At 54.2% G+C, this 22,145-nt stretch overlaps 5 protein-coding genes across 5 annotated transcripts; 2 read left to right on the top strand and 3 right to left on the bottom strand.

Annotated features, from left to right (window-relative positions):
- Positions 1-1,256: 1,256 nt before the first annotated feature.
- Positions 1,257-3,046, top strand: GCG54_00006682 (uncharacterized protein; the record flags this gene model as incomplete). Its single annotated transcript, XM_045406681.1, has 2 exons — positions 1,257-1,798; positions 1,855-3,046. 2 exons carry the CDS (start codon positions 1,257-1,259, stop codon positions 3,044-3,046), a joined length of 1,734 nt encoding a protein of 577 aa, XP_045269933.1.
- A 1,621-nt stretch (positions 3,047-4,667) lies between these two features.
- On the bottom strand, positions 4,668-10,440 carry GCG54_00006681 (Protein MSS51; the record flags this gene model as incomplete). The annotated part of the gene is made up of 6 exons (XM_045406680.1): positions 4,668-5,318; positions 5,987-6,269; positions 6,739-7,456; positions 7,591-8,058; positions 8,915-9,562; positions 9,615-10,440. 6 exons carry the CDS (start codon positions 10,438-10,440, stop codon positions 4,668-4,670), a joined length of 3,594 nt encoding a protein of 1,197 aa, XP_045269932.1.
- Positions 10,441-10,764: 324 nt separating this feature from the next.
- GCG54_00006680 (Pre-mRNA-splicing factor rse1) lies at positions 10,765-14,723 on the top strand (the record flags this gene model as incomplete). The annotated part of the gene is made up of 3 exons (XM_045406679.1): positions 10,765-11,008; positions 11,152-13,231; positions 13,409-14,723. The coding sequence occupies 3 exons, from the start codon at positions 10,765-10,767 to the stop codon at positions 14,721-14,723; spliced, it is 3,639 nt and encodes a 1,212-aa protein (XP_045269931.1).
- Positions 14,724-14,952: 229 nt separating this feature from the next.
- GCG54_00006679 (uncharacterized protein) lies at positions 14,953-15,853 on the bottom strand (the record flags this gene model as incomplete). The annotated part of the gene is made up of 2 exons (XM_045406678.1): positions 14,953-15,615; positions 15,671-15,853. The coding sequence occupies 2 exons, from the start codon at positions 15,851-15,853 to the stop codon at positions 14,953-14,955; spliced, it is 846 nt and encodes a 281-aa protein (XP_045269930.1).
- Positions 15,854-20,320: 4,467 nt separating this feature from the next.
- GCG54_00006678 (uncharacterized protein) lies at positions 20,321-21,773 on the bottom strand (the record flags this gene model as incomplete). The annotated part of the gene is made up of 4 exons (XM_045406677.1): positions 20,321-20,631; positions 20,681-21,163; positions 21,213-21,429; positions 21,603-21,773. The coding sequence occupies 4 exons, from the start codon at positions 21,771-21,773 to the stop codon at positions 20,321-20,323; spliced, it is 1,182 nt and encodes a 393-aa protein (XP_045269929.1).
- Between the last annotated feature and the right edge of the window lie 372 nt (positions 21,774-22,145).

Here is a 22,145-nt window from a genome sequence, read left to right as displayed (position 1 = left end):
ACACCCCCAGTAGGAGACGAGACACCCCCGTACCCTTGCCGGCAGTGTACCTACTTACATGGAAAACATCCGCTCTAGTGTACGGCGGTACATATGTATAGTAGAGGACGGCCCACCACCGCAACGCACCGCACCGCATCGCACCGCACACCTTCCCATCCTTTCGTGCGCAGGACAGTATTACTATCTTGACAAGCCCGCCTACCCCAACCCTGACCTGCTAGCTCTGGCCTCCAAGCCTTGCCTTGTGCGTCGCGGCGTCTGATTCTTGCAGGAGACCGCTTCCTACCCTTCTCTTCCTACTGGTCCGATTCGACTCTCCAGACCTGTCAGGCTTGTCTTTCTCTATCCTCCACTGGCCGGCCGGGTAGATACATCGAATCTATCTCCTCTGCCATCGACACTCTTCTCCTCATCTGATCCTCGCTGTTGTCTCTTTCTCATCGCCACCATCCCTCTGCGGACGCACGCAGATTGAAACATCAATCAACCACCGCCAAACCTGCAGTAAATCGATTGCCGGCCTGCTCCTCACCGTCCAGACGGCGGCACGAGAGAAGAAACACCCTCGGAACCGAGAAGGCGTGAGCGAATCCGGGGGGTCCTGATAGGGTAAAAGATCAACTGACTGGGTTGATGGTTACCGCGTTAAAAGGCAGTTGCTCGTTGCACCCGCCCTCGAACTCGAACCCCCAACACCTGCATCAAGGACCGGCCCTTTTCGTTTAGAAGGCGCTGCAGACAGACAGCCCGAACCCAAAGCCAGACGGGCAACAGCCATTCACAAAGCAGGCAGTCAACCGGACAAGAAGACAAGACAAGACAACCTTTCCTGTCCCTTCCCCCCTCACAACCCAACACGCTTCTGCAGCCTGCAACGCACTTGCATCTAAGTCACCCCCGGGGCCCAGGGCTTCTTGACCTACACAGCAGACCGCCTGCACGCCTGCACTCCTGCACGCCGCGCCTCCAGGAACCAATTGGCCTCCTCTATCATGCATGCCGTCTTCCGTTCATGAAGTTCAACCCACCAATATCTGCTTGCTGGGACCAGGCATCCCCACACTTGCTTGGCCCGAGTGCCATCCCATCAGTCAAGCCAAAGCCATCGGCGCGATCCCCTCTTCGCAATCACCAACCCAGAACCTGGATTGAACAACTACAGGCCACCTAGGTAGCCAAACACACTTGCCGCTTGGAGCCTTGTCGAGTTGGCTCGTTGGCTCTTCCTGGAACTCGACCGAGTCATATAAACAATGGACCACTCCATCGTGGGCACCACCACTATGGATCAAGACAACCACATGGCTCAAGACGAAGACAGCCATATGTCACAGAGCCACACATCCTTCGGCAATGAGAGCTGGAACGACATGAATTCGTACACTCACCAAACCACAATGCCGGACTACGGCCCATTCGGCGCATTCATGCCTACTATGCCTCACGGCTTGCCGTCTGAGTCGATTGGCAGGATGCCTCCTCCTCCGGCGCCCCCTCAACCGATACAGCCTCATCATCAACAATCCCATTCACAGCTACCAATGCTCATGATACCGTCTCAACCAACATGGCCCAGCATGTTGACGAATCCAAACAGCTACTCAGCACCACCTTTGGGCATGGCTCCCGTGGTCCCTCCCGCGCCCGCCAGGACGGGGAGACACGGCAACGGTGCCCAACCCCAGCAGCGAAGGGTCTTGACGGACGAAGACAGGAAGAAAATGTGCCAGTACGCGGCCGAACATCCCAACGTCAAACAGACTGATATCGGTGCCATGTTTGGGGTTGAGCGCAGGTAGGCCTTGGTACCAAGACTGGCAACGTGGAATACGGAACTGACATCCTGCATAGCACTGTATCCAAGGTCCTCAGAAACAAGGAAAAGTACCTGAATCCTGAGGCGGACAGAAGTCAGTCCCCCGCCGGCAGACGCCATGCCAAAGGCAAGTATCCGGACATCGATCGCGGCGTCGTCTCCTGGTATAGGAAACAGGTCCAAGCAGGGTTAACTCCAAGTGATGAAGAGATCCTGGAGCAGGCTAGGCACTTCTCTACCAACGGTGGCGGTGAAGCAAATCAGACAAAATCGATCAACGCCACGTGGCTCGAAAGATTCAAGCAGAGAAACATCCTCCCTGGAGGAAGGCTCTCGCGAAGGGCATCGGAAACGAACATCACGAACCACGCCAAGATCTCTGGCTCTCCATCCTTAGGAGCATCTGGTATCTCCCCAGCATCGCCAACAGGTCATCAGTCCCCTCTGTCCGCTGACAGAAGCGACGAAGACGTTGTTCACGGTCTTGGTTTTGTCAGCTATGGAGACGGCCCAGCATACAAACATTCCAACTCTCAAAGCACTACGTCTCTCAACAGTGCCTTGACCGATGCGGCCAATTCATCCTTCTCTGGAAGTGCTCTGAGTCCAACGGGAACCTTTACCTTCTCCCCTGACCCCAACGCCGGAGCTTTCTTACCCCCTGATTCGTCTCGTCAGATGCACGGAGTCGCTTCAAACTTCCAAAGGCCCAGAAGCCAGACGTTTCCGAACATTGACGTTGAAGCAATGTACCAGACTGCAACGACTGAGCCCATGACTCCGAAGTACCACCCAGCATCGACTGCCCCGTCTTCTGCACTCGAGTCACCGATCTACGAGATGGCGGCACCGCACTTTGCTCTGGATACCGCAATCACATCGTCTCCGCATCTGCACCACAGCAGCAGCAACAGCAGCATGGCCGGCCGATCAGCGACCACGCCTGCAGGCTCTTCTCCAACATCCCCGACGCAAGAGGAGGCCCGAAGAGCGGCCGACACGTTGCTGAGCTTTTTCTCCAGCACAGCTGCGAGCGGTTTGGTCGACCAGAAGGACTATCAGGGCCTGCTCAAACTGACGGAGAAGCTTCGAGTGAATTCGCAACATGCTGCCAAATCTTCGGTGGGCGGCTTGGATCGGATTCCCGAGGGCGACACTGAAACTCTTACTCATCACCCAAACCACATGTCTTTTGAAGTCAAGCCCGAGGCAGTTTTGACCCAGTAAAGGCCCGCAATCTTTTCTTCCCAGCGAGCACTCCATCGTTTGCTCAGGCGTTATGTCTTGCTTTTATTTTGGGCCTGGGCATGGACGGGGTAAGGTACAGGGACGAAGCCACGCCATTAACGCGTGAGTAACAACAGAACAGCGACCATCATCATGGTCCCACAAACCCCTAGACCCTGCGAGGGTTCTGCAAAGAACAGCTCACACTCGCCGGGATCGGGTTACGGTTTCGAAAACATCATCGGCAATACCTACACGGTCAAATGTCTCGCGACAGCCACTTCACTCCCACGACCGACATCTTGAGCATCTTCCATCCCCGGCCCCCAGTCTCACGACATCGAAATATGGACACAACATACCTTATCATTACAGAGCCAGAGGACAAGATTGACAAAAGACGAGGTCATGGAAGGACCACTCACTCCAAACTTCAACATATTCTATATACCCCAATTTCGCATCCTTATCCGCCGCTCATCAAGGAAAAGACCTTGCCGCTCACGCGAACACCGAAAATTCCCACCTTGCGCGACCTTTGCAAATACTTGTTCTTGGTTTATTTCAGTATCTGTCTCTTTTTCTCCGTCATTCAGCACACCGTTTCCAAGCGCTCTGTTATCTGCCCCTTTCCTTGTTTTCTTTCCTTCGCTATATCGACGATTCGCAAACGAACTCGCCACTGTATTATTTCCCGGGTTTCCTCAGACGCAGCTGCATTGCGAGATAAGGGGGTTTGGGATTAGGTCAGGGAGATTGGCTGGGGTAGCCAGGCATTGGGAGAAGGGAACACGGGAGCCCTCAAGGGATCATCACTTCATCATCTACGGACATCATCTATGGACATCACATAATCGGACAATCGGACGATATCTGGACGATTTTCTGACAGGAGAGGGAAACCGAGAAAACAAATGGCAGGAGACCCGTACAGAGGAAGGGAGGCCAGAGGATGATGGGGAGACGACGGAGAGGGGTGGAAAGGCATTCCACCTCCCGAGTCTGAGGTCAGGAAACTGAGGCCTCCTTGGCTACGAAAACGGCCAGAGCAGCCAACCCTAAAGAAGACTCGCGTTACCCCGGCCAGAGTGTGCGCGAAATCCGAAAGACAAGAAAAAAAAACGGGCGGCCCCTTTTGCATTTATTCCTAGGGATTAGCCCCTTTTTTTTTTCGTCCCCTCTACGACTGGTCTACAGAAATTACAAAAAACATCGTTTCTCCCTCGATGAATGCGTTGACAATGAGATGGCCGTGACGTTTGGAAGGGTTCACCCCAACCAGTGCAAGGAGAAGACTATCGTGATGTATGCGAGCGAGCGTTGGGGTTGCAATGGGGATAATAATCCTCGCCCACCCTCCGTGATATTGTCTTGTGTGTGTAACTCAGATTCGCTTCTGGAAACCGATATACACTGAAAAAGCAACATGGCATGTAAACGGTGTGATGTGAGACTTGGGTGGCATTCTGTGTAACATGTGGCGGTCATGATCGTGAACACCGTTGAACATTGCTAACATCGTGAAATCAAAACACTTCACTATCTTGGCAGAAGGGTATCTAGACTAAACGGGGGTCAAGGCGAAGCACCAAAAAAAAAAATGCATGGCAGCACACGAAACTCATAGGCTCAATCGTTCCTCCCACAGCTCAACCACCCCCTTCTCCGCCAGCTCGGGCATCAGTCTCACCAGGATCAACTCCAACATGCCGTACACAAAGTGTTTGTTGCAGTATTCGTCCGAAAAGACGTCGAGGATGCCCTCCTCAATCTCGGACAGCATCTGCTGCTGATCCTCATCGTCTTCAGGAGGCTGCGACTTTGTGCTGTTCTCGTCACCTGAACTATCGCAGTCGCTAGTGCCGGTGGCGACCGCCTCGACGTTGGCATCCCTGCTGCTGCCAGTACCAGAGCCAGAATCACCGGCCGCGGCGGTGTTATCCCCGCTAGCCCCAGCTTCTGCTGCTGCTGCTCCTGTTGCTCTAGAGTCCGGACCGGACCGCCACCGGAGGCCAAGGCCTCGCCCGCCTAGGTAGAGCCTAGCCAGCCACGGCGGGATTCTGGCTAGAACCGCGCTAGCGCACCTGCGGCGCAGGGCACGCAGCTCCTGATCGGAGGAGGGGGCCACCAAGGTCGAGACGCCGGGAGCGTTGTTGGGAAAGAGGGCGGCGCGGATGGACCGAAGGAGGGTGGGCAGGTACGCGGCGTCGAGAACCCGTTGGTGTATGGTATGCGAGATGAGCCTATAATTCGCGCGCGACGCGGCAAGCGCCTTCATGTCAGTCCCGGCTTTGCTTCCGACTCGGACAATCGCAGTTCATGCGTGGGGGCTACAGGGTCTTTGTGTGTGAAGTGAGAGGATCTGCGGGAGGGGAATCGAACGAGAATGTGAGGCGCAAGACATTGGAAATGAATGGAAACAACTGAGAGAAAGGAAACACGAAATCAACAGGGGTTAGACACGGCTGACGACGAGCGAGTGTTGGAAGGGCCGCGCGCATGTAGAGCAGCATGCGCCAAAAGAGGGGATACAAGTGAAAAGCTTGGTACGCTGGAGGCGAAGGTTGCGTCTGTGTCGCAAGGCAGGCAGAATATTTCCCCTGTCCGTCCAAGATCCGTAAATGGTTGCTGATGCTCCCCGGGCAAGGCTACCGTCTCTCCCCGTAATTGTGTGTGATTTCCATGCGTCGGAGGGTGTGACGTCCAGTTCTTTCGGGCCCCAGAACCAGGGCTCTGTAGCAAGCCATGCAAGGACGAAGATTCGAGCTGTCAACGAGACATATCTCGTCTTTCCATATTAGGCCAGCCGTCATGTCGCCAACTGTCGAATCGGATGACGGTTGATAGACAGCTAGCCGCTGAAAGAGAGCAAGCTGCTAGCCTGCTTCACGGGACGGATCGAGTCAGTGGCTGCGTGCCGCTTCAGCAAACTAGGTGCACTGACAGGCGGCCATTGACGAAGCCCGTGGGGAGCCCCATGATGATACTGCTAGTGAACGCGGCCCCGTCACCAGCAGCAAGAATGATGCCAACCCGTGTACCGACTTCTGACGGTGTTTCTGGCAGGCTGATGCGGTGGGGCGAAGGGGAAGCGAGGGCGTGAAGGTTGAGTGACTGAGTGCCGGGTCTCCGTAGGTGTGCGTGGATGAAGGAGATGACGGTGGTGACCAGACCCTTGTAAGTCGGTGCTCGTTGTTGGAGCTGGGCGCGTAAATGAGGCTTCCTGGTGGATGGAAGCGCAGCCCCGCGACAACCTATCAAGCAAATCGGAGGCGAGCAACGTCGATTCCCTCTGCGATTGGTTGGTGCCCATGAGGTCCTGCAAGTGCGACCGTAGTCTCGAGAAATCGGGGTAGGAGGTCAAGTCTGGGTTGGGTCGCAGAATAGGCCGGGTGGGGGGTGTCGCACAGCATATTTCGGCTTTTTTCGCGCAGCATTCCAAAGGACTCGACCACTTCACTGCACGCACCCCGAACCGTGTCGTTACAGCTTGTATCAAGTCCATCGCCGAATGTGCCTTCTCAGCAGCCCACTAGGCAATTACTGAAGCAGCTCTCATCTTGCACTTGTTCGACTGAGCGTTTCCGTGTGCTCACTGGAGCGAAGCCAGGTCAAGTGACTTGAAGCTCATGTGGTGTGACGTGAATTCGTCTGGAAAGGGAGGGAGGAGGAGGAGGAGGATGGATGCCTACCTGTCCATGGGTCCGTTAAGGGCGGCGACCCGGCCTGGACCTTTCATAGCTCCGAGCTGAAGCATCGAGAGCGTTCCGCTCAACCAAGGCATGCGGGCGTCCAGTTCGATCAGGTCGGATATGCAGGTCCAAAGCTTGAAGGCGAAGATGGGAGTCTTCACTGGTTGTGCTTCGTCTAAGCCCGTGAGTGCATCAGGCGCTTTTGAATCTGATAACTGACTCGTCACCTCGTGTTTCTCATTGTAGGCAACATCTGCTCTTGGAGGCAAGGATGAAGACATGGCGAGAGTGGTGACAATCAGGCGTATCATTGCAAATGACAGAAAACACCAGTGTACGAAAGACCAAAATACCCCTTGGATTGACCAGCTGCGGCGAGCCGGTCTAGGCAGAGGAGCCGCTGACCCGGCCTGCACCGCCTCTGCAACATCTTCCTCGATGGGTTCAGACTTGCGTTCAAGGACTCTCGTGAGAATAATCAGGCATTCGTAAATAAGCCATGGCTGAGACAGCCGATTGGCCAAGACATTGCCAATGATTAGCTCAGAGAAGATTTGACCGACCAAGGAGGTTAGGCAGTCGTTTTCGAGGTCTTCGGTTGGCAGCAGTACGGCCAAAACGCCTTGTACCAACAACTGGCGGTAGATTGCCTCGTTCTCTTGCTGCTTCGCAACGGTCTCTGGTTGGTCTGGCCGTGGTATTGGTGACAAGGGCGCCACTGGGCAAAGTGCGTGGTAAACTTCTCGTGGGTCTATCTCCGTTGGAGGCCTACATACGGGGTCATGCGCTGCGCGATAGGCTGAAAGGTGGTGTTAGTGCATGTGGAAACGAGCGGACAAAGAGCAGGCTTACCGATGATATGTTTGTCAAGCAAGTCGGGAAGCTCGTCGAAGAGCAGGCTTTCTAGATCGACCTTCCGCAGCCGTTGTTCCAGAGCTCTGGTACAATGGGCTATGATCTGGACAATCTCGTCGACAAAGGCCTCATCTGGTGTGATCTTGCTGTACCAGGCCTGTACGTATTCCCTCAAAATGACAGCAATCAGGGCGTATAGCTGAAGGTCGACGTCGTTTCGACTTGTCAGGGGCGGCAGCAGCTCCTCAATCGGGGGCGGGGTGGTTCTCTCCTTATCGGATAGCTGTTGGGAACATAGGACACGACGGATGAAGGCGGCAGTGGCCCTGTCGGAGAGGAAGTCGGTAGGGGCTGCGCGAATTGATCGGCGAGCGGAAGGATTGCTCTGCAACTGCGGACGGAGACGTTCGGTAGCGGGGGTCGAGGGTGTCGGGGCAAAGGAGGTGATGTCGTTCGCGAAACTGACTGTTGCGGGGGCTTTCGGGCGCGGCGTGGGTGCGCGAGGAGTAGCGACAGCTGTCATGGCCGTCTAACGTCTGTAAAGCCGCAGTCTCATGGTATGACTAGGTATCAAGGGCGACCGGGCGCATGCGACCAGCACAGAAGAGTTGACGAGGAGGAGTTGTCGTCGACTTTGACTTGCATCCAGCTAGATTTCGGACGACGCTGATCTGTGCTGTGACGGATCAAGGTGAAGTGACGACGGGACTGGGGACCTGCCCCCGGCTCCCAGGTTAATTACAGGGAATGCTGGTCTGCCGTTGCAGGTGCAAAGCGGCTCAACCTCCCGCAGCTGTGACCCCGTGCGCTGCAGGACGGCGCCCGGACCTTACATAAGGCAACCTAAGCTAACAGTAGCTGAGGAAGCTGCGTCTGCAAAGGAACGCCGCTGGCATCAGTTTGTCCAACAGGAACAAGACAGAATTTTCTAGAAGCGATTATTACCTTGGCATCGATATACACATACAATATGGGAAAAGTTGATGGCGAACTTGCTGCTTCTCATCGATGCGTGCATGGTACCTCTGAATACTCCACAAACAGCAACGTCTAGACTCATAATTTCACAGGGTCAAGAAAGCGTGTCGGGTGCAGTAGAGTCGGCTTAGTTTTTCCCCTCCTTTTCTCCCCGCCTCCTGTTGTACAATGCACGTGTCGTAAGCAGTATAGTACACTTATTTACAACGCCTCTCTATGCACGGCCTAGTATCATTACCAGTACCCTCCAGCCCCCTTAGAGATCCTTGGTCGCCGTTTCGTACCTGTTTGAGTCAGTATTATTGTTCAAGACCATGCTGTTGTACAACATACCTCTTTCCACGGAATGCCCAGACTCCCCAGTTTCCGCAGCTGACGTCCTGAGGATCGAGGTCGTTGAGATCCCACCTCAGACTGCGGAAACGGTTCTCGCCGGGCTCCAAAAGGATATCGAACTCGCCAGCAGCGGTCTTACGAACCCACTCAATATCTCTCTCCATGTCGAACTGGGTGTATCCTGTGGCAATGATGGGAAGCTTCGTCTCAAGAAGCATCGGCAGAGTCTCGGACCATTCGTGGCTGCTCGCTGGGTGACCCAGGCCGGGGTGGAAAAGGCAGAAGCAGTCAAAGTACGGATCATATGGCGCAAAGTATCCCGTCTTGTGGATGGTATGATAGTAGTCCACAATAGTGCTGATCTTTAGCTTGTGGGATATCCGGTCTTCAATCACCATGCCAAATGGATTCTCGGGTGTTCTGGGGGGAAGCGGGAATTCGTCATCCCTGTTCGCCATACTTTCAGGGCCGATGAAGATGAGGTGGATCTTGCTCTCGGGGAACAGATGCGCCAGCTGAAGCCAGACGTTTCTCGGAAGCGATGACTCGGCGCGAGCGCCCAAGCAGAACACTCTCACAGGCGGCGCCTCAGGACGAAGGTCCTTCATATCTGTGCCCTTTCCTGAAAGAGGAGGGTGAAGTGTGTAACGCAAAGCTGTTCACTCATGAGCTTCTTGATATCACAAGCTTCGCGACGAAGGACCTACCACTCAAACTCTTCAAACCCTCGCTTGTGAGCCTTTCACCCTGCTTTACGCTGTACGGGCTGAGCTCATGCAGAATGCTGCCAATAGTAATGGGGTACGTAAGCATCTTCGTGACCTGCCTCATGCTACGCTCGTCGTTGATAGCCTCGAACTCTCGGCTGTACATAAACGTGTCCCAGTTGGTCATGTTAACAACGGCCTCCGGCATTTGGTCGTCGGCCATGACAAACTCTGGGAAAGCACGGCCAGACCGCAGATCATGGTCATCCTCATTGATCTCCTTCAAAGTGTCGCAGATCTCAAGATGTGCCTCGTAATTATCCATCCAGTGCTCCTTGCTGCAGTAAACAGGAACTCCACAGTCGGGGCATTCGAAGTCAACATGCGCCGGCGCAAGGTTTCCAGTCTGATGTGCGTGCTCATCGCCCTGCGGTGCAATCGTGGGTACACGAGTTGCTCTATGGTCTGGGTGCGGGCAGTACGCATGTTGTCTCATGAAAGCCGCTCGACGCCGGATCTCGGGAATGGGCGAGTTCGTGAAGGAGTGGAAAAGATCGTCTGAACGGAGCTTCCGGGTTGTCGTCTCGGTGCTCGCAGGCTTAGCAGCGGCTGCCTCGCTGGAGGCCTTGGCCGTTGAGGAGAATTGCCTCGTCGCATTATTCGCCTTCGATTTCCTCGGAACGGTGGAATGTAGACCCCTCGTCGAGTGGGCTGATGCGATTCTGGAAACGGTTCTAACACCGCTGTTGGAGATCAATTGCCTCCTCAATGTCGCGGAACATTGTCCGCAGACGCTGGAGGCTGCTCGTCGCAACGCCGGCTCCATCTTTGCCAATACCGAACTGTGAGATGCGGCGTGCGGCGTGTGTCGACAATAGCTATGACCAGTGTATGCATTCCAGAGCTCTGCCCGCGGTGGGTTGACCCGAAATTTTGGGTGGCCCGGATCAACTAGATGCCGGATGTGGGTCTCCACCGAACTTCGTTTCGAGCAGTTGCCAAGTGGGAACCTACAGCTTCTGAAATTTTGTACTGGAGCTCTCCAGCCTCCTAGCCCACCTTCACTTCAAAACACCACCGCGTCGTGTCTCATCATCCAGTCGAGCTCGAACTCTGAGGCCGCGCAGGCTTTCTGCGCCCACCTGCAAACATGGCGACGACCTCGAACATGTTTCTTTACTCCCTGACCCTTCAGCCGCCAACCAATGTCACTTTGGCGGTGTTGGGTCAGTTCTCTGGAACGAAGGAGCAGAACATCGTCACGGCGTCTGGATCGCGCTTGACGCTCCTCCGACCCGACCCGGCCCAGGGCAAGGTCATCACCCTGCTTTCGCACGATATTTTTGGCATCATTCGGTCCATGGCCGCCTTCCGGCTGGCAGGAAGCAATAAAGGTAAGTTTTGTTCCTCGTTCCATTTGAAGCTTCACTTAGTGATTCGAGAAGCTTGCCAGTCGCGACGCGCGTCACTGAAGCCATTGTCGCTCAGTGCTGGCGATACTTGATCTTATCGAAACTTTGCTGACCTCGTGTCAAAGACTATCTCATTCTTGCGACTGACTCTGGAAGGATCACAATCGTCGAGTACATCCCCGCGCAGAACCGATTCCAACGGCTGCACCTAGAGACCTTTGGAAAGTCTGGAGTACGACGCGTGATTCCTGGAGAATATCTTGCTTGCGATCCCAAGGGCAGAGCTTGTCTCATCGCCTCGGTCGAAAAGAACAAACTTGTCTACGTTCTGAACCGAAACGCTCAAGCCGAACTCACCATCTCCTCGCCTCTAGAGGCGCACAAGCCTGGCGTCTTGGTATTATCCATGGTTGCGCTCGATGTCGGTTACGCGAACCCCGTTTTTGCTGCCCTGGAGATAGAGTACACGGAGGCAGACCAAGATCCCACGGGGGAGGCCGCTCGCGAAGCTGAGACTCAGCTGGTGTACTACGAGTTGGACCTGGGACTCAACCATGTTGTCCGAAAGTGGTCCGAGCCTGTCGACCCAACAGCATCTCTACTTTTCCAAGTTCCTGGTGGTCAAGATGGCCCCAGCGGTGTCTTGGTGTGCGGAGAGGAGAATATCACCTACCGTCATTCAAACCAAGAGGCCTTCCGCGTACCGATACCACGGAGACGTGGCGCTACGGAAGATCCTTCAAGGAAACGCCACATTGTTTCTGGTGTCATGCACAAGCTCAAGGGCAGTGCTGGAGCCTTCTTCTTCCTACTCCAGACGGAAGACGGTGATTTGTTCAAAGCTGTGATCGATATGGTTGAGGACGCAGACGGCAATCCTACCGGCGAGGTTAAGAGGCTCAAGATCAAGTACTTTGATACTGTGCCGGTGTCGTCCAGTCTGTGCATTCTCAAGAGCGGCTTCCTGTATGCTGCTAGTCAGTTTGGCAACCACCAGTTCTACCAGTTCGAGAAGCTCGGAGACGATGACGAAGAGAAGGAATTCTCCAGTGACGACTTCCCTGCCGACCCCAAGGCTGGTTACGACGCAGTGTACTTCTATCCCAGGCCACTTGAGAACCTGGCTCTGGTAGAGAGCATCGACTCAATGAACCCCCTCCTCGACTGCAAGGTCGCAAACCTCACTGGCGAGGACGCGCCTCAAATCTACACAGCATGTGGAAACGGCGCTCGCAGCACGTTCAGGATGTTGAAGCACGGTCTGGAGGTTAATGAAATTGTTGCCTCGGAGCTGCCCGGTATTCCTTCAGCTGTGTGGACGCTCAAGCTGAGCCGTGGCGATCAGTACGATGCCTACATTGTGCTGTCCTTCACGAATGGAACCCTTGTGTTGAGCATTGGCGAGACCGTCGAGGAGGTTAGCGACTCAGGATTCCTTACCTCGGTGCCCACGCTAGCAGCGCAACTACTTGGTGAGGATGGCCTGATTCAGGTCCATCCCAAGGGTATCCGTCACATCCGCCACGGACAGATCAACGAGTGGGCCGCCCCTCAGCATCGATCTATCGTTGCTGCCACGACCAATGAACACCAAGTTGCTGTGGCCCTGAGCTCTGGTGAGATTGTATACTTTGAGATGGATGGCGATGGATCTTTGGCAGAGTACGACGAGAAGAAAGAAATGTTCGGCACCGTCACCTGCCTTAGCTTGGGAGAGGTCCCGGAAGGACGTCTCAGAAGCTCGTTCCTTGCAGTGGGTTGCGATGACAGCACGGTTCGTGTTTTGTCTCTAGATCCCGATTCGACCCTCGAGAGTAAATCGGTGCAAGCCTTGACTGCTCCTCCTTCATCCTTGGCTATTATTGCCATGGATGACTCTTCTTCTGGCGGCTCAACCCTATACCTCCATATCGGACTTCACTCTGGTGTCTATCTGCGGACGGTGCTAGATGAGGTTACTGGAGAGTTGACAGATACTCGGCAAAAGTTCCTGGGCCCCAAGCCCGTGCGACTCTTCCAAGTCACCGTTCAAGGACGGACGTGTGTGATAGGATTGAGCTCACGTCCATGGCTTGGATACTCCGACCCCATCACTAGAGGTTTCGTGGTTACTCCCCTCAACTACGTGGACCTGGAATGGGTGTGGAACTTCAGCAGTGAGCAATGCGAGGAAGGTGTTGTTGGCATTCAGGGCCAGTCCTTGAGGTAAGCATGCTCTTTCTTTCTCTTTCCCTTTCCCCCTTACCATGATGAGAATTGGATTCCTACGCCAAAGTGCAGTGAGGTCTTACGCAATTTTTACCAATTGTTCCTACTGAAGGTTCTTGTTTCATTGGCATCTTTCGAACATTCACTTCGTGGCCCGTCGCTAACAAGAATCAGGATTTTCGCCATCGAGAACCTTGGAGACACCATCACACAAAAGTCAATACCCCTGACCTATACTCCAAGGCGCCTTCTAAAGCATCCCGATCACCCCATGTTCTACACCATAGAGTCAGACAACAACACACTGCCTCCCGATCTCAGGGCCAAGCTCATCGCGGAGCCTGGAGTGGTGAACGGCGACGCAACCGTTCTCCCGCCTGATGAGTTTGGATATCCCAAGGGCAAAGGTCGTTGGGCATCCTGCATCAGTGTAATTGATCCATTGTCGGAAGAGCAACGAGTATTGCAGACCGTTGATCTCGACAACAATGAAGCAGCGGTCAGCGCAGCCATTGTCTCTTTTGCCAGCCAGGACAACGAAAATTTCCTGATCGTTGGCACAGGGAAAGACATGATTGTCAACCCGCGACAGTTCACGGAAGGATACATACACGTATACCGCTTCGGCGAGGACGGCCATGAGCTGGAATTCATCCACAAAACCAAGGTCGAAGAACCTCCCACGGCTCTTCTGGCCTTTCAGGGCAGACTGCTCGCTGGTGTCGGCAAGACCCTCAGGATTTACGACCTGGGTCTACGACAGATGCTCAGAAAATCACAAGCAGATGTCGCGCCGCAGTTGATTGTGTCTCTGAGCACGCAAGGAAGCCGCATCGTCGTGGGTGACGTACAGCACGGTGTCACCTATGTCGTCTACAAGCCCACCACCAACAAGCTCATCCCATTCGTCGACGATACAATTGCGAGATGGGTTACCTGCACAACCATGGTAGACTACGAGTCGGTCGCCGGAGGAGACAAGTTCGGCAACATGTTCCTCGTTCGTTGTCCAGAGAAGGCGAGCCAAGAAGCCGACGAGGAGCAGGCTGGTTTGCACTTGCTGAACACCAGGGACTACCTTCACGGCACACCTCACCGTCTCAATCTTCTCAGCCACTCCTACACCCAAGACGTGCCGACAAGTATCACAAAGACCAGTCTCGTCGTTGGTGGCCAAGACGTCCTGCTTTGGAGCGGGATCAACGGAACCATTGGCGTCTTCATTCCATTCGTCACCCGCGAGGATGTCGATTTCTTCCAGAACCTCGAGCAGCATATGCGCACCGAAGACGCGCCACTCGCAGGCAGAGACCACCTCATGTACCGCGGCTACTACGTCCCGGTCAAGGGCGTCATTGACGGCGACCTCTGCGAGAGATACACACTCCTGCCTAATGACAAGAAGCTGATGATCGCCGGCGAGCTGGACCGGTCAGTGCGGGAGATTGAGAGGAAGATTTCGGACATTAGAACACGTTCCGCCTTTTGAGGGGGCATATAAGCGGTGGTTTATCAGCATCCATTTCTGGGAAGGAGACTTCAAATGTTACGTGTATTGTACAAAGCGTAAGGTATATGGTAGCGGCGTTTCATACAGGCCAAAGAGCCGTTGGGTTGTACAGGACATGATGACGATGCAATGAACAAGAGGTCTAATAATACCAATCCCCCCAAAAACGCCTGTCAATCTCGTGTGAATCAATCAATCATCCGCAGCCTCACGCAGATCCCCTCCAGAACGGCCCCCGGTTCTTGGGCGCGCTCTTGTCCTTCCCACGTCGGCCACCCTCTTGCACGGGATGGTCCCTCTCCCACGCCTCGTCCGCGGCAAACGCCTCCATCGCTTCATCGAGATCATACCCGGCCTGCTCGAGATACAGCACGGCAACGTCGTAGTCGGAAACCTTGCACCCGGTCATGAACCGCCGGATCTTGCTCTTGCGCAGCTCCTCCTCCTCGCCCTCGATCGGCCGCGGCGACAGGCTGATGCCGGCGGCGTAGTACTCCCCCGGGATCAGCACCGTCCTGCGGCCCTGCAGGAGGTGGTCGCTCGTGATGTTGTTGGCGCGGCGGAGGACGGCGGCGGGGACGCCGTAGCGCAGCGACAGGGAGGCGACGGTGTCGTGCTCGTGGTTGAGGAAGTGCAGGGTGTCCTCGGGCGGCGTGGCCATGGCGGACGAGCCGGCCTTCTCGTCGTCGACGGGGACATTGGTTGTCGCTGTGTACGGCGGGGGCGGGGCCGAGGGTCCGGAGACGTGGAGGTTGCTGCGGACGACGGAGGTGTAGGCGGGCGGGTCTTTGAGATTCGGCGGGAGGACGGAGGTGGCGGGGTTGGACGAGGTCTGGCAGTAGGGGCAGTAGGACGCGAAGCGAGGGTTGTCCTGAACCTTGGTCAGCATCTGTTGGTCTGTAATAGCAACGGAGAGGAGGCAGTACGTGGATGCAGCTGCCGCATATGATTCGTGCGCAGCATTCCAAGACACGGTCATCGGGGAGCGGCTTCTCGGTCGCGGGGTGGTACCGGGGCACGGAGGTCAGCAGCTTGGCGCAGGTGCAGCAGGCCGAGTTGTCCATCGGCTGCCTCTCCTTCTCCGTGGCCAGTGTCCGCTCGATCTTCATGGTTCTTAATTTTGTAGCCACCAGGACAAAAAGGAAAGGGAAAGAAGAATAATGTTATCGGGAGTTATCTGGTTGGAGCATGAGGTTGGACGCGCGCCGGATCACTTGACGGTTACGCGGGCGCATAGGGGTTCATAGAGTCCCCGCAGGGTCGCCACCCCGCACCGCCACCGCGGGAAGCGGCCGGCGTTTTAGACTGACGTCTTCCATCCGGAGAGTAGCGGGATTAGTCAGTGACATGTGCCCAGTCTGATGTTAGCAACGGCATGATGGGTAGCTGCCAAGAACAAGCTTGTGTCAGTCAAGCTTTAATCTGGTACGCAATGTGATGGTTTCATGGACCATGTGATGAATTTGTTATGCTTTTCAAAAGCGATTGAATGATGTCCTGGGAGAATTCCAGCCGATAGGCAACATTCCGACGATACCATGTCGGAGAAATTCGCTTTCTGTGGTAAATAAGATATCCGCAACCAATTCCCATCGATTCTGGAAGCTATCCTCAATCGCGCGAGTGATTTGTTGCGATCACAGGCAACAACAATAAGACTTGCAATCGGCTGTGCTGGATGCTGATGGTCAGATTGGCTCCCGTGGAAGACAGGCAACTCCCAAGATAAGTGAATGGGTTGATCGCTCTGTCGCGATCATTTCGCGACATGGTGCCATTTTGTTTTCAGCATTCTCGTTGCGGTCTGAATTGTTACAGACTCAGCTTCTACTTGCACTGTTTACCCCCCTTTATCTCAGTCTCGATATTCTTCGCTGGGTGCGTCCAATATAATGCCTGCCTCTGAGATAATGGGGATAAGATCATGTGCTTGGACGCAGACTATAAGAAGTGCAAACTGGAAGGTGGAGGTGGAGGACGAAGATGCGATCCCGAGTTAGCGACTCAATCCGCTATGGTCCTGTGAATAAATGGCCAAGAGACAAAGACATGAGTTCAAAAAGCAAAAGCTCGGGTGCGGGTTCGAACCGCAGACCCTACGAAACCAGCAATTGGATTTCATACCAAGTTCAAACTAACGATCTAGGACGTTATACCTCTGGGCCACTTGGCCCTTCATCAGGCTTGGTTGGTAAGAACCGCACCGAGTCTGTCTAAGAAGGAAGGAAGCGCTTGCTCAGTTTGGTTTTGGGCAGGTGCGTTGAGTCGCTCCTTCCCCCAGCCCGCTACTCGTAGATAAAGGGATAGCTTCATCCCACTGAAGTTACATGTGAGGAATATATATAATTATAATACTAAGTCTAAATGGCGTTATATTTAAGTTAATAAGAGCGGCTAAAGAGAAAGCTGATAATATAGGTTATATGATATATCAATTTAATGTTGAACATGCTTATATATTGACTTGCTCTCTCAGAGTGGGATTTTGTTTTCGCACAACTCCTTAATACAACGGGCTTAGCATTGCTGGTGAGTTATCTATTGACAGCAAATGTGCTGCCCGGAAGGTTATGCGTAGGTCTTCACGAGTCGTTGTGGTGTCATTTGCAATCAAAGAAACTCAACAGATTCAGGCTGGGATTATTATTCAAGTTTAGAAAGAAGCGTATTCAGGTTGGTTCGTGGCGTCAGTATCTCGATTTGGAGAGCACGCATAATGTCACGGAACCAGACAACAGGGCTGGCTCCGACAGCAAAAACGTCAAAGACTCGCCAACTCGTATTGATGTTTGGCCTTTGCCGAATACCGTCTGCATGGCTCCATCCATCTCTTTGCTGCCTAAACGGAGCCAAGGGCAACCGCAACTAACTTCCATAGCTCGAATATTTCAGCTAAACACACACCACGCCCCTAAGCCGCGACGTGGTCAGCGGCCGGGGGGGATAAGGAATAAGTGATTCGAACACTTGACTTACCGTGTCATCCAGAGATGCACCACGTCACAATGCAGATTCCGAATATCCTCAAAATCTACAGCAACATCAATCTCATCTTGGCCATGAAACCAAATTTCATGAAAACCTCTTGGCTCGGATCATTAACACAGTCATCCAAGGGTCTAGGCCTTCAGATGACAAATGTCCTCGGCCTGATGTCCAGAGAAAGCGTCGAGATTCCTCATCACACAGAGATCAAAGCCCAGAATTCAGCCAACAGAACCGTTCGGGATCGAGACTGCGTCACATAGCCAAGGAACATCACGCACGCCACGCCGCTCACCCGGAACACCCCCCTCGATGCGAGCGCCTTCGGACAAACACTCCATCACCACAGTTCTCCAACTCCAAACGGCCCCCCGAAGCCTCCAATCCCCACCTCCCGGCCATCCCGATCCATCAACCGTTCCCCCGGCGGGTCTCCTTTCGGCCCCAACGGAGTCTCGCTTCCCCCGGTGTCTCCCTGGCCTCTCCAAACAATCCAGCCAAGAAGAACAATAGGACTTTGACACCAAGCAAAAGAAAACCCCGTCACCGTCCTCCAAAAAAGTCCTACTTACGTAATTCCCGTATGCCCTCAGTGGAGAAACCCTCCCGTGCTCCCTCACACACACCCCCTTCGTCAGGTTCGACACCCCCCGACATTACCATTAGGTGATTCGGCTCCACTTCCCCGTAACACAAACTCACGATACGTGCCTCCTCCCCCCGTCTCCCCAGCCGGTTGCGTATTCCGGCGCGTGCGTCTGAGGAGGGGGGAGGAGGAGACGGGGTCAATCAAACATGAGGATGGGGTAATCACAAACCTCCCCAGATTTTCCAAAAAAGACAGATTCAGGCACATGTACATGCACATACGCGCACACATACGAGAAACGGACGCCCGCTGCCGGGACCTCCCCTCAACTGCCGTCACGTCACGTCACGCCTTGACCTCAACCTCAAGACGTATGGTCCCTGGTTCCGAATCACGCACAATCTTGTTACTAACACGTTTCTGAACTGCGTCGCTTCTATTGGCCTTGGAAAACTTAAAAAGACAACACGCTGGCCATATGTGCGCTGCCATTGGCAACGCTCTCGCAAAGCTATGCATCTCATACATTTCATGACCAAGAAGAATCAAGGATCATCTGGGAAGGAGGACCGCGAAGCAACAACCATGCTAAGCTATTACGAACCGTTCCGTCTCTTGTATACTAGGCACGCAGGATTTCCAACACAAGCTTCGGAAAGTAGAAAGCCCACTCACACACGGCCGTCTCTTCCACGTGTCTTTCAGGTACGAGAAGGATCCTCTCAGAAAAAGCAAAAGGTGCCAACACTTCTGTTGTAACTTTCTCGCAAACCCCGAGTCAAGCTCCCGTTGCGCCGCCGTAACTATTACCTAACTACATGGTGAAAGCGGGCGTACGCAAGTTCCCACGATGGAGAACAAAATGACCAAGATTGCACCAAACTTGCATGCTACCTTTCTGCACAGGAAAGAGACCAATCGCCTCTCAGAAACGATGCCACGCAATGTCAAAACACTCGCTCGTGATGCCTCATATATGCGGATGCCATGCTTAGAAAGCAGGTAATTAGAGGCTGCCGCCTCAGACCAAGTAAGAAGGAATGAACCATGTTGGCCAAGATATTTCACACGGACTCTGCTCCGACGCCGCGACTATGGATGCCGTCAGCCGAGACGTGATGAAGGAGGCTGGTTTCGCTCAGGGGCCTCTTCCGGTCCTGGAACATCCGAGTCCCACTTTGTCCGCCGCCGGCCGATCAGGACCTCACTGCGGATCTCTCCCAACGACGAGCCATCTTAGGAGATCGACACCAAGCAAAGACGGCTCTTACAGACAACCACGACAGCACCGTGAAGACGATATTTCAAAAGCAAGAAAGATGGAAACCTTGTCATGCAGAAAATAAACAAAAACTTTTTTTGATCCCTCCTGTTTTTCCCCGTGCATCATCGTACGTGATGGGTTTGAAAGGTTTGAAAGACAACGTAAACGCCATTAAAATCATTAGGAACAGGCTTTCTCTCCTCATAGCCCTCCTATCCAATGTACAAGAAAAGGTTTCAGAGACGAGTACTACAGGCCGCCAACCCAAACCTCCTGTTTTGGGGTATTTCCGCCGCCTAGACTGTGTCCTATATTCGGGAAAAAAAGATGTGAAGGAATTGATTGTACTTTTATGTCGTGATCGCATTTCCCGTAGATGACCGCGGCGCGGGTATTGGTGCCATCTTTTAGAAACGTTTCGATGTCCCCGTCGCTTTGTTGTAATTAAGGACGCTGCTACAATGCTTCGCCCGTTTAAAAACAATCTCGCCGTCCGAATGCTGGTTTTTTGTCGTCGTGTCGCCCGGGTATCGAGTATTTCGCTCGCCACAACCTCCCAAATAAAATGATTACTTTTTCTTTTCTTTTGCAAAACAAAAAACAATAAAACAAACGGCCATTGGCCGTGAGAGACTTTTTTTTCGTGGTCAAAACCATTTCCTTCCCCTCCAAATCATCGGATGGCTACACCAAGCTTTGTCGCTGGCGCTGCAGATTCGATCCGTCGGGGGCGTAGGGTTACCTCATGTTGCTGGTGTCGAAAGAGAATTGTGAAGGGAAGGCCATGCTGGCACTCAGCCCAAAGGGATCCCAGTCGATGCCAGTGTCCAGGAGCTGGGTCATGGAGGGATAGGCACCGCCGGTGGTCTGGGCCGGCTGAGCAGACTCGGCCTGGCTCGTCATGTGCTGGCCCGGTCCAACGGAGTTGGGGGAAGCCATCATGTTTTGTGGCGCGTCACCGGAGAAGTTGTTCGGGTACGGACCAGGGCCGCTTGGGGTGTCGATCTCAGAGTCCTCAATCATGTCTGCTGGAGCATCGTATTCTTGCTCTATACTCATGTTAGAAGAGAAACAAAACACAGAGATGGCTTTGCTTACCGAGCTGCTCAATGTGGTTCTGGAACGCCGGAGTCGGGTAATATGGACCGTTGTTGCCGACTCTCGGGGGGCCGCCGGACATCATGTGAGCCCGGGCAGCCGGGTTCATCGGGGCCATTGGGCTGAGCTGCGACTTCATAGAGGGAGCCATGGTACGCATCGGGCCGTTCTCAGAGGCCGCCGGTGAGAGCGCCGGCTGGCTGCCATACGGGGCCGTGTTCGTCGGTGAGTTGGAGTGCGACGAAGGCGTCGGGCGGGTCTTTGGGGACGCCGCCGAATGGCCTCCCTGTATTGGCGGGGGGAGCGGGCTGATGCCGGGCTCAAGCTTCGGAGCGATGCTCGAGTTGGATCGTCGAGACTGGTGGTGACGGTTCAAGATGGCCCGCTGAATAGGCGGAGGCTGGACCATGTTCTGCGGAGCATGGGTCGGTCCCAAGCTGGGGCTGCCCGTTTTGGCTCGAAGCTCAGCTTGAACATCGATGCCTATGACTGATAAGTAAGGGTCACTTGAGATAAGACATTGCCATCTTACCCTTCTCCAGAAGGATACGTTCAAGCAGAGAATTCTTGTAACGCAGCATCAGACACTCATCGGCAGCGGTGCGATGAGCAGCCTGCAGGTTGTGCAGGTTGGACTCATGGACACGGATAGCCTCTTCGAGTTGCTTGATGTACTCGGTTCGACGCTCACGGAAAGCAGCCTGAGCCTGGCGGTTACGCTGCTTACGCTCCTCGGACGTGGCGTAGATCTTGGGGTACGGATTAGCATTCGGTCGGGGTATGAGATAAGACCAAACAAGGTTTCGTCCCAAGTGAAACCTTAAGATTGTGTGACACAGACAAAAGTCTGGGGAAATATGGTGTTGAACCCGCAGTAGGGAGATAGGGAGTGAAAACAGATGACGAGAAAAGATTGACTCACGGGTTTGCGACCACCCTTCCGCTTGGGCTGCTGGTTCTCGGGGGCGGCATTGGCGTTGTTGCCAGTGCCGTTAGTCGCAGGTTGCTGTTCGGCCTCGGGACTAGAGCCCGTGGTCTCGGGAGTGTCCTCCTTGACGGGATCTTTGTTGTCGATGGACATCTTATCTGCCATTCCTTATCTCGTCCGGGGGTAGTTGAGGCAGCTTGCCGGTCGGCAGCGGCAGCGAGGACAGCTGCAGCAAGCACGGTAGACCGAAAGAAGGGTAGAGAGGTATCTCTCTAGGCGTTGAACGCGGCCGTTGTGACGTCGGGCGTTCCACACTCCAGCCCTATGATGTTCTGGAAGGTGTTCGTGTATGGGTGTTTGCGCGTGGTTGCGGGCGCAAGAGAGATGACAAGCAGGGACGGGGCAGTAAACAATTGCCCGAAAAAGGGATATCCGGGGGAAGAGATGGCAGTGGCGCCAGCGAGCGCCCGCACGGGAATTGGGGCGAAACCGCCAGCGTGGTAGACGGAACCTGAGAGGGTGGGAAAAATCTACGCA

Source organism: Colletotrichum gloeosporioides, assembly GCF_011800055.1.
Source record: "Colletotrichum gloeosporioides strain Lc1 chromosome Unknown consensus_10, whole genome shotgun sequence".
NCBI lineage: Eukaryota > Fungi > Ascomycota > Sordariomycetes > Glomerellales > Glomerellaceae > Colletotrichum > Colletotrichum gloeosporioides.
This window is presented reverse-complemented; position numbering and strand designations above follow the sequence as displayed.